General features: G+C 35.2%; 1 protein-coding gene across 1 annotated transcript in view; it reads right to left on the bottom strand.

The window, feature by feature from the left end:
* The window catches only part of SCLT1 (sodium channel and clathrin linker 1), a 43,593-nt gene that overhangs the window by 29,731 nt on the left and 1,527 nt on the right, over nt 1–12,335 (bottom strand). The window contains exons 2-9 of the mRNA XM_074154261.1: nt 10,490–10,557; nt 9,767–9,819; nt 8,792–8,861; nt 7,605–7,660; nt 7,106–7,238; nt 6,201–6,323; nt 4,131–4,196; nt 1,504–1,574 (exon numbers count right to left, since the gene is read on the bottom strand). Of these exons, the coding sequence (XP_074010362.1) occupies nt 1,504–1,574; nt 4,131–4,196; nt 6,201–6,323; nt 7,106–7,238; nt 7,605–7,660; nt 8,792–8,861; nt 9,767–9,819; nt 10,490–10,557 (640 nt within the window). The remainder of the gene's footprint in view (nt 1–1,503; nt 1,575–4,130; nt 4,197–6,200; nt 6,324–7,105; nt 7,239–7,604; nt 7,661–8,791; nt 8,862–9,766; nt 9,820–10,489; nt 10,558–12,335) is intronic.

Below are 12,335 nucleotides of genomic sequence, written 5' to 3'. Positions count from 1 at the left end.
GTCAATGCAAGACCAAAGATTTACAGATGAATGAGATCGCAAGCCAGTAATTCAATACTAGCGCTCTCTGCAAAGAAAGAAATTTAAAAAAGTAGGGATATGAAAATGTTGTTCTTTCTCTTTCAAGAATTAAATAGTAGAACGCACAAGCAAATTGCATGTGATGACCAAGTTTGGAAATACTTTATTTTAGCAAATACCTTGAATACCACCTTGATGGTCACAACACTCTCTTTCTCCAAAACACACTATTTTTTAAAACAGTTTTTCCATGGAAAAATCTTGGCTAATAAAAATGAGAGGTGCTAACAAGTACCTCTCAAAAATACATCTTCGGTGATTGAGGTAACTTGGCATTTGTAAGCAAGTTCTGGTCCTAATTTTATTGTACAAAGGAAATGTAAAAATAAACATTGTTTAAAAGGGATAAAATCATTACACCAGCATGCCTTCAGCCAACCTAGGTTTCTAAATATGAGCTACCTGGAAAAGCTGCATACAAAACTGAGTGCATGAACGCATGTGCATGCAGAAACACACAGAGCCATCTTTAACTGTTTATATAACGATGAAAATTATTTTTACCATTTGGGGGGGTGACATTCTTTAAAATCAAAAGATAAAACTAACTAAAACATCACTGCAGTCCAACCATATTAAATATTTTAATCACAGTATCAAAGGAAATCACAATCACTAAAATCAAAGGAAAATTTAATAATGAAACCAAAATTTAAGTACATCATAAACTTTAAGTTTACAAACTTAAAAAATTATTTTGAAAAGCTTATTTAAAGCTTTAGGTAATGCTATACAAAAAATATCATTGATAATGAATAAATTTCCTTTTTATTGTCAGTTCACAAATCCACTGCTTACTGAAATTAAAAGTTTGACTTCAACCATCACTAATTAGAAGAGTTAACAGAAACAGTATACTAGCAATGAACAGACTTTGATTGTAAATACAAATAACAATGAAATTGTATTGCAGGTATTTTTCTCATTTTCATAGATATACTCCAGGAATATATTAACACTACTCTTACCTCTAACTTCCTAAGAGCCTATGGTTTAGAGTTCTTGATTGAGAAACAGTGAATGGAAAGTTTATTAAGAACTCTGAAACTTGAAACTGCTTTGAATATGCAAATTTCAGAACTGTAATGAGTAATTATGTAACTGGATTTTGACCAAACTGCATTCGAATAAAAACCTATCTTCAATTTTATTGCGATACTGACACTTTGTTGTATTTTCAATCACAAGTCAAACGTTGACTGTTTCAGGAAACAGCTGAACCAAACAACACTAACTGGAAATACGCTCCCCTAACACTAATGATGCACACATTTCTAACAAACTTAAGAGGCACTAACTGAAACCATTGTAACTATCACTATCAAGTCAGTTTGCAGTAAAAACAAGGCCCGTGATACAGCAGCAAGTTAGAAAAAGCTATAGAAAAGATATTAAATAATTTTTTAATTGCCTGGTTTATACCTCAGTTGTTTTCGTAGCTGCTCTAGTTCCACATTCTGTTCTGTTACAGTTTTCAGAAACTGCTGATTGCTCTGCAAAATAAGGAGATATTTGTAACATGTTACTTATTGTATTGAAAAATGTTATATATTTAGAATTGTTGTAGGGCATTTCTACAGAATATAATACCATAAAAATAGCCAATAAGGTCTACTTAACACTGTGGCTGGTGTCCAAGTGCCAAGATTTAGGTAGACTATTTTAGAAAGGCAAATGCAGGGTGATGTTACCTAATCCTCCCCTTCTTTCCCCATATTTTGGTAGTGTAAGAGCTTCCCAAGATTAGAATTGCAATAGCTCAGACATACAGATGGTGTTCTAGAACACCTTGTGACAATGAGTACCACAGTAGACCACATATTGCTGGAAAAAATTCCTTTGCTTTAGAGACAAGAAACAATGATCAGTTGCTCCTCTTTAATTTTTTTCTATGTCAGCTATAGTGCTGGAGGTGTCATTCACCTTTAACTGCCTTCTCATTTGAGAATAATTTCATGATTTTGTTACCCTTCTAGCCTTTTCTAGATCGGACATATACCTTACATTAAAATATTAGAGATGACCACAACTGCAGGCAGCATTTAAGATGCTACTACACTGTGGACTTAAGCACAATATATTCCTCCCCCCTCCATAATTGCTAATACTCTTCTTGGGTTTTTTGACTGTTGCTAAGAATTGTTTCCAGATACTTCCTACTTCTAAAATACCTATTCTGAGTCGTAACAGCTAATTCCAAGACCATCACAAAGTACCCGAGGAGAAGGCTCCCTCTTGCCCACATGATTTTGCTTTTATTAATACCAATGAAATGTCAGATAAAATTCACTCAGATACTCAACATCACGAGATGTTTCTGCCTATTTCTGCAGTTTACTTCAGTTTTCACTACCCTAAATAGTTTAACATCACTAGTAAATACTGCTGCCTCAATACTGAATCTAATTTCCAGAACATTTATAAATATACTGAACAACTCTAACTGAGCACATCTAGGAAAACAGCTGTTTTACCGCAATAAAAAACCTGACTAATTACTCTCTCTTCACTTCCTATTTTTCAGTTTCTTAGTTCAAGAAAGGGCATGCTTCTTTATCTCATGACATCTTTATGCCTTTGGTAACAGACTTTCCCAAATGTTTTTTGGCTAACACAAACAAATAGATTACCTTTATCTCAACATTGTCTGTTTCATGTCTTTCAGAGAGCTCACATATTTCACTCTCTCCTCTCCACATCATTTCTTTCCAATTTTATGATTTTAAGCATTCAGTGATTCTGTTTTTTTTGCGGTACCTACTACTGATCTGCTTGTAACTTCCAAATCCTCAGCCAAACTGCTTTAAACGCTCATCACTGTACTTACTTGGGATTGTTTTCAGACAGCAACCCCTCAGTAAAGTATCTATAGAATAATTAATTTTGAAAGCATCACTGACTACATAAGGCAAAACTCTGAGTGCATTGTTTTGCTTTTATTAATACTAATGAAATAACTTGCAAACAGGACAACTGCTTGCAAGATACAGTTCTGTAGTAATCTGCAATACAATACTCAACACTGATAAGAACTCGTTTGGAGTATTGTACTGTTTCCAGCACCACAGTTCAAGAATGATGACACAATTGGAAAGATTTTAAAGGTGAGCAAGAAGAATGATCAGACATCTCAAAAACATTTTCAAAGAACATTTAAAGACTTGACTTGCTTCAAGAGAATAGAAAAAAATGGGGGAAGGGAAAAGATGGTAATAGGTAATAGGTAATATAAAAGTTTTCAGTAACAGAACCACTATGACAAAGAATGTAGTAATCTTTCCTTCATACCTACAATAATTAACACTAAAGAAGAAGGCCTGTATTTTAACAAGAGGTCAGATGTGAGGAAAAAAAGGTGTGATAAAGTGATAAAGACAGAAGAGAATAGACTGCCTAGAGTGGGTTAGGAGTCTTTTTTGCACTGCCAGTATCCAAGACAAAACATTAACCAAAAATCACACAGGAATCATATCTTTCAGAGAAGCTGCTGCTCAGCCAGATACTTCGCCAAGTCTTTCACCTAGATTTTTCTATGATATTAAAATTGTTTGTCAATCCTGGAAGTCCTAGGCTAAAGTGTATCTAAGGATATGAATGAAGCACTAGATGATGATTAGAGCTCAGAAAAATACCTGAGAAGGTCAATGACAGACACTGAACCCAATAGAGTCAAACTAGGAATGGAAAAACATGTGGCAGAGCTAGACTGTATAAGAGATCATTTAAATAAAATTTTTCCTTTGTGAAGATGGCTTTCAGTGCGTGAAAATTCTGAGTGTAAGCTTACCACTGACTTCTTGAAGAGCGAGCTCACGTAATATCAAGAGCTAACCTCTCAGCCACCCTGACCTGTTGTTTGGAGCTCAGGACAAAAGCCCTAACTAATTGATTTTTGACTGGTTCCTAGAGAAGTCTGCAAATCTGAGTGGTACAATTTCTCTTTCAACCAGGTATGCATGAAGGATGTATGATGTATGCTTTTCTTTTATACTTTGAGAATCTAGTAGGAAAAAACCAACAGAGGTCACTGTTCAGAAGGTTCTACTTACCAACTCTATTTTCTCATTGGCTATGTGCAGTTGCCGAGTCAACTGTTGAAAGCCAGCCAGTTGATCCTAAAAAGAGAATTCAGAACTTCTTAAAACAGTTATCATAAAGATGTAATTAGAGAGTTTCACAGTCAACTGAAAAAAATTCAAAAAAATTTAGACACGTTGCAGGAAAATCAATATACCGTTGTAGACTTTAATTAAGACTACTTTTAGCTGTTGACCCAGGAATCTGGGAAATTAGATTTACTACTGAAAAATGCATCTAAATTTCACTGAGTTACAAATCGCCTCCTTCCAAAACTCATATACAACAGTTACTATCAAAATATGAAAATGTGCATGAGTAGTGCCTTTAAGGAGCCATACAGACTATGATGCTACTATAAGCATTTTTGCTAAGCACAGTAGCAGACATGTAACCCTTAATTTAAAAAATGCCTGGATGGACACATTTAATTTGCTCTTTGCCATATAGGATGTCTTGTGTCCGTACAAAAAAATCATTCAATTAAACTCTTGAGTCTCTGAACATGAACTCTATTGGCCTAGGAAAACTAGCATAACACAGAAAAATCATCTGCAGCATGCCAAGTGTCTTCAGAGCATAGAGAAGAATGAAGTCCCTGAGCTGGAATATCTACTAATTGTGCTGTGTTTATTCAACAGTCTCAAGGTCAAGCATATGCAGAAACCTATTCCAACAACTCCCTTATTTACTACATCCAACCCTTACAACAACATCCTCTCTCATCTTGACTTTTTGTCAATTATTCTAATTGGTCTTACCTATTCCTTTTTACCTCTGATAGCTATTTTCTGCTCCTCCGTTAAAAACAAAACCTAAAATACCAAAACTTATTTAAACGACAAGACATTTTCTGCGGGAGACCAGTAGCATTTAAGAATAAAAGGCAGTTTTGTTCTTGTTACAATGGTATTAAAATCCACGAAGAATTTAGTTACCAATGAAAAGTGGAATCTGACAGTTCTAAACCCTCCAATGGCTACCAGTGACTTCATATGCTCTACTACATGGATGTTAACCAGTAACTGACAATACAACACAAGAAATAATCTAATAGAAGGAATAGGAGCAAAAAGTTGGAACTACATATAGATAAGAGAGTCCTCATAACTATTACTTGAAATAATTATGAAACTTGACAGAACACAATAGCTGTACAGATATTATTCCTGCTTCTCCGAAAACAGCATATTGCTGAGCAGGACTTAGTACCTCAAAAGAACAAAAATCAGTAAAAAAAATTTCTGTTACGTAGGTGAGCTGTAACTACACACACAAGTCTAGTGTACTTGAAAATGGAAAGGAAATGTCAAAAAATGTGTAGCATCTCTTTACAGACCTACAAATTTCTATAGCAAGGTATATACAAGCATTAAGTTTCTATTAGTTCTTCACACACTGAGCATCTTTATGTAGCTCATCAGAGCAAAACTTTTTCTGAGCCAAGATTTCCTGAAAGGCCTTCCCCAGGAACAGCAGAAGAGAAAGAAGCTGCTAAACACAAGCTAGCATTAGGAGAATACTGGTCAGCTTGATTTTTCATCTGTTTGCACATGCTTCTTTACTGAATGAAAAGAAGGAAATGAAGGACTACTTTTCCCACTATCCCACTGTGATCTTACAGACAAATTCAGGATTCAAACATAGGAGGAAACAGGAAAGACTTCCACCCTTGAATTCAGAAATCTTTGGTAGCTTTTTCAGTTGTTGAACTCTACTGAAGATTTCCAACCACGCAATTCAAACACATGATTATTTACATGCACATACATATCTTATGCATATATACATCTATATGCACTAAGACTCAGACTCAGTGAATTCCCTAAGTTCCTGCCCATATATTTGAAATAAAGAACTTTTCCAATCATAACAGTGTATTTAGCTCATGAATCAGTGATCACATCTGACCACCCAACTTTAGATGACTATTATGGAAAATAATTAACAGTACTTGTAGAAACTCTCCCACTTCAATTTGATTACACACAGACCCAGAATCTCTACATTCCAAAATTAACAAAAATATAAATGAAAATTACTTTCTGCTTTTGCCTTTCAGCCACGTGAATCTGTGTTTCAGTCATGCGTTCCTGGTACTGCTGCTGGAGTCGATCATGTTCCTGTAACACAGTCTGCCAGAGTTCTATTGCTTGTTCTTTTTCCTGTTACAAAACAATGGTTTGTATAAAATATTCTATTATATTCTATTATCTTCATCCATCATGTACTAAAAAGAGAGGTCTTCTATTTTGAAGAAATGCCATTTTCTGTACTTTTGTCTGCACACATTACAACTACAGAGGCTAAATACCAAATTCAGATGCAGAAAACCAGACACTTAGGAGTTCATATTCCACCTGCAGGTGAACTGCAAAGTTTTCCAGATTTTTTTTTTTTTTACATCTTCAACTTTTACAAATATTTACTGTAGGCTTACAGTATATATAATATTCAAATACCAAAATTCAGCTGTCAATTTAACTTCAACTTAATCATACACAATAGGATTGATACGTCATTTTAATAAGCTCAACAAAATTTGGTTCTCTTTTCAGATTTAAATATTATTTTCTATATCCCACACATAGTTGCCTCCTCTTCGATTAAAATGACAAGCTATTACAAAAACTTGAATTGATCAAAGTAATTAAGTAATTTCCTGGTCAGGAACTCAATACAAAGATCAAGTCAACTAGGTAAAATTACAGGCACAAATTAGTATTAAAAACACCTTATATGAAATCTAGGAAAGAAGTTACTTCAGGTCTTTAAGTTGAAAGTCTGAGTACTTGTCTCTTTAGCTACAGAAAGTCAAGAGAGTCTCAGAATAGCATAAAGGAACTCTGAACAAATGAATTCTGAACCAAGAAATAAAACAGCTTCCCCTAATCTGTCAAGGCACAACAAGCGAAATAAAACAGCACAAATGTTTAATCTCACACACTTGATTTGTCAGTTGTAGTTGTTCTTGCAGATTTCTCACTATGTCTTCATCTGCAGGAATATCAGTTCCCAGAGGCATGAAAGGAAGAGCCTCCAGTTGCTTCTCAAGAGCCTCTTTCAACTCTGCATGCAGCCTGAAATTCAAAGAATAAGTTCAGCAGAGTATTTAATAGAGATTGTTTTTAACAACGGAAGTATACTGTATCTTCAATCTGCACATAATATTTACTTCTAAGTCATATTTAAATCTATTAAGTTATTTTCTATAAACATATTAGTTTGAAATAGTTTAATATCTAGTTCTTTTAAAGAAACATTTAAGTCTCCTAAAGCAGGTGCTGTAATCTACATTAAACACTTAAAGACTCTAAGCTTGTGAGTATGAAATCTTCAACTATTAAGTAGATTCAAGAGAATTCAAGGTCCTAGAAAAAAAAAACTTGTTAAGGTTTAGAAATCAAGGAAAAAAGCAGCAGTAACAGAGCAGTGCAATTATTTACCTCTCATTTTCCTTGGTGACTTCTTCAAATTTTTGTCTCATCCTGCTCATTTGTGCCTAACACAAAACCATGCAAGAGTAAGCATTCATTTAAGTGACACAAACTTTGGTAATTCTTTCAGCTTCTAATTCTGAGTGAAAGTGTAAAAGATGGACAATTTAATTCAGCATAATAGAGTAAGTGAAAGTCAATTTCTTTTTAATGGAAAGTCACAGGATGCCACTTAAATTTAACAGCTGACAAGTCCTGTTATACCTAAGCATTCAGAAGTTATTATGAGCATTAAACTTACCTTTTGGAATTCTCATAGCTCTTACAGATTAATTCTTAATTATCTCAAGTTCTTTTAGGAATACAGTGGATAACTCTCATCATTTATGCAATAAGCATTCGAGAAAAGAGTTTAGCAATTAACTGAGAAGAAACTTGAGTTACGTGAGTTAAATGTAACTGTTTTATTAACTAAATAGTGCAAGAAACCAAAAGTGCTTCTATTGCCTTCTAAAATCGGTCAAGCTTGAAGACTGTATTTGCAGAATCTTTATGATGAACAGAATAAACAAGGGCATTAAACCAAAACCAGAGAATAACTTCTGCATGTAGATCACAAGTAAAAATTGCTTTCTGCATGTGACAGGCTTTAATTATTAAACATATCAGTTTGCTTTTTGGTGATCATAGGAAGTATTAAAAAGTTTCATTTTTCTGTGGTTAAAAGGAGGACAGTCCCCCTCAACCTCAGCCTCCATGATAATAAACACTGCAAGAATTATTTGAATCTGAACAATTATTAAGAATGAAGAAGGCTGGGTGTATCTACACTTGCAGGACTGAGCTGGACTGCATGGCCAAGATCAGACTGTAAGGGAAAAGGGAAATGGCTGCCTCATCTGAAGGTCAGTGAGGAAAATACCTGCAACCATATCGGAACATCTGGAGAAATAAAACATGCATGTTTCATTTCACAACATTACTTCTCCAAACACACAGGAATCTGTGCAATTCAGACAAACTTCGAACTTTTTCACAGAAAGCTCTCTGTTCCTCTATTTGAGGCAGACTGCAGTCCAGCAAGTTTGTGAAGCATAGAGCAGGCATAATTTCCTTTATTGACAAAAACTAAGGGCCTAGATACTCATGCTATAAAATACTAAGAATATAGTCTGAAATGTTAGGAACATCCATACCTGATAAAGCTGCTGCTGTTCTTTCATTTCTTCCAAGTGTTTATCATACTGTGTGATTAGAGCTGACAAGCTAAAAAGTTGAAAAACATGCTTAGAATAAATTCTGTAAATGCCAAAACACTGTTCTGATAATTAACTAGTTGTAAAGAATTCTTAATCTAGAACAGAACAAAACAGTCACTTTTTCTTCATTACTAAGCTCAACATTCACCAGAATCAAATGAACAAATTAATTACTACTTTTAAAGTATGATCATTAACAGCAGTTTTCCTGTAAAACAGAACTAGAACATGGGATATTATAAATGAGCATTAATACAACATTAATATTGCATATATAGAATCCCAAATAATTAAAGACTAGGCTTTTTTTCTGCTTTCACATACAACAGTAAAGTGGCCTATAACACAATTTAAAATAATGTAGTTCTACTCACTTTTTCCTACCTAATATTTTTGTAATTGATAGCAATTCTCTGAAAATTCTGTATTAGTCTACAGCCTTAAAAACTAAAAAGAAATGATAGGTTATTTCTATAACAGGAAATGACGATGTTTATAAAACAATTTACTAATAAGCAACCGTTAGGTGAAGATTGTCAAACAAGCATTTTAAAAACATCCACCTGACCTCAACAGGCAGCAGTTACCTGTGATACCGAGATCAGTAGAATCTTACCTGTGCTTTTGTTTATTATCTTAAAATTTAGACTAGAGAATTCCTTCATTCATCTCTCAGCCTTTATTCTACAGATTGTGGAAGAGAAGTCATATATTTAATTTACTGAAGAAACAGAACAGTATGTAAAACAACAGTTACAGGAACACTTTTAGAGACCCCATTCACAAGTTCTCAGAGCCGTGAACACATGTACCTAAGACCAGGTCCACCTGGATATTACCACTTTTAAAAGCACATGACAATTTCATTTGAATACTTTGCAGTATTCCCATTTATCACTTGGAATCAGTTACCTTTGTTCCATCGTCCTGGATCCTGATATGCCATCACCACCGGGGGCATTTTTCTGTAATGGTATACTTTACGTATTAGTACTTGCACATGACTGCATGCAGTTTTAAATTTCTACAAGAAACCCAAAGCTGTTGTTCTGCCTGTACTGTAATCACACACAATATCCCACATGATCACTTTCAGGTTTATGTTCACAAATCCTTGAGTGCTGGCCCAATTTAAAAAAATGATTTTTTTTTTTTTCTATTGCATCCAAGGGGGAATCATCTCGCTCTTAAAAGAACAATCGTAAGTTTCTGTAAGTGCTAAGTTCATTTCCATGCGTGTCAGCCTCAGGAAAGTGCTGATGCCCTAGCTTTTGCACACTTTCAGACAGGCTCGTAGTACCCAGCACAAAAAGTTATCTCAAAACGAGACCAATCTCTTAGAAAAGAGAAGTCTGTAAAAGCGAAAAAGTCCACTAAAGTAGAATTCAAGTATTCTTTCAGGGATATGTTCTCCTGCATGTGAAAAACTTTTGAAAACGCATTAGAATTTACCGTTATGACAGTTTTATTCTGGTGTTGCTGCCTGGAAAAACAACAAGCTACTCTAGAGTTGTGTGAAGGCCCCAAAGCAAGGCCAGGCCACATTGGAGTGGGCTGTGTTCTATGTACACAAAGAAGTATGTCACCAATACTCATCACAAAATTCTTACTATTTCCATCCCTAAGTTCACATACCTGCTCATCAGTAGCTCTCAAAATCTCATCTGTTTCATGCTGACCAAGTGCCATATTTAGCCTCTGATCTGAAAAAATACAAAGTTTGAGAATCATAGCTACAACATAGGCCATTATTTACATAAACCTAACTGGCAGTCAGAAATATGTTTAATAGGATAGTGCTTTGAAGGTACACAATGTGCTTCATAGAGTTCTTCAATTTAGTGTAATTATTTTAATGAAAATAGGACTTGAAAAAGCCTACAAACACCATGTAATAAGAATGAATTGCATTTCTTTCATATTCATTCTGTTTTCTTTTAGAAATTTTACAAAATTAAGTTTCTGCCTAGAAAACCCACAAATAAAAGAACATCTTAATGATTCATGAGGCGTAAGTGCAACAAATCATATTGTGTGTCCAATCCAATTAGCTGTATGTTTGACAACTGTTGCTGGGAACTCAACCCTGCAGTTCTCAATAAACTTTGAACAAACTTGGGTCGAGAGAGCTTCACTGAGAAATGGATCTGAGCACTCAAGTATATCCAGAAGAAACCAAAACAAGAATGAAGAAATGCAGTCTGTCAGTATCTGCTTTTTCTGAAAGAAGCAAAGTATATTGAGTAATGACATTTCACACTGCTGAGCTGGAAACATCAACTAAGGCATCACCCTTACTTACCAATCTAACTTTGGCTATTGGGATTTCAGAGACTACTTGTACTACAAATGAAAAAAACAGCAGAAGGTTGGAAGGGAGAAATAACAGGACTTTCCACTTGTTCATGGAGTGCTCTTTAACAAAAACATTGCATAACCAGCTAGTCAAAAGAGGTGTTTAGCCTGCTGTATTCAGCGTTGGTTCAACCTCACCTTGAGTACTGTGTGCAGTTCTGGGCCCAAGAGTTTAAGAAGGATGTGAAGGTCCTTGAATGCATCCAGAGGGCAACAAATCTGGTGAAAGGGCTGGAAGAAATGTCCTGTAAGGAGCAGCTAAGGACTCTGGGTTTGCCTAGTTTGGAGAAAAGAAGGCTAAGGGGCGACCTTATTGCTCTCTACAGCTTCCCAAGGAGGGGATGTGGAAAGGGAGGTACTGATCTCTTATCCCTGGTGTCCAGTGATAGGATGCATGGAAATGGTTCAAAGTTGTGCCAAGAGAGGTTTAAACTGGACTTCAGGAAGCATTTCTTTACCAAGACCATCATCAAACACTTGAACAGGCTTCCTAGAGAGGTGGTCTATGCCCCAAGCCTGCCAGTGTTTAAGAGGCAGTTTGACAATACCTTTAGTAACATGTTTTAACATTTGGTCAGCCCTGAACTGGTCAGACAGTTGCACTAGATAACCATTGTAGGTCCGTTTCAATTGAAAAGTTCTATTTTGTAAGAGTATGAGTGACACCTCTGTAACTGGAATGGGTGAAAAGGAAGAAAAAGAAAGTCAGGAAGGTAATGCATACATTTTTATTTAAAATAACTTCTTGCTTATTTTTCTTGATACACATCCCATGGTTTTCTTCTGGTTCTAATCTTCTAAAGGAGGATTTAGCAAAAAGACAGAGGGCACAGAAAAGAGATAACAGTAAAAGGATGCCAAAGAACAAGATGGGGTAAGTAGCTGCCCTCACCAGCCAAAGCAGGCTGCAAACATAAGAGATCGTAAGTGCAAAAGGGGACAAATCTTAAACAGCCCTTGCAGATGTACTCATCTTCAGCAGCCAATCATTAAATACATTCTGATAATGGTTCTATGTAATTAGTAGCTTATCACAAAAATATGGAATGGATGAATTATTATTTGTAGGGTTGGCTGCCGATACTGCATAAAGCATTAATGTAAAACTCAATTTATAACTGATCAG

The sequence above is a fragment of the Numenius arquata genome, chromosome 10 (genome assembly GCF_964106895.1).
Source record: "Numenius arquata chromosome 10, bNumArq3.hap1.1, whole genome shotgun sequence".
Taxonomy (NCBI): Eukaryota; Metazoa; Chordata; class Aves; order Charadriiformes; family Scolopacidae; genus Numenius; species Numenius arquata.
The sequence above is the reverse complement of the archived record's forward strand: the minus strand, read 5'-3'. Positions and strand labels throughout refer to the sequence as shown.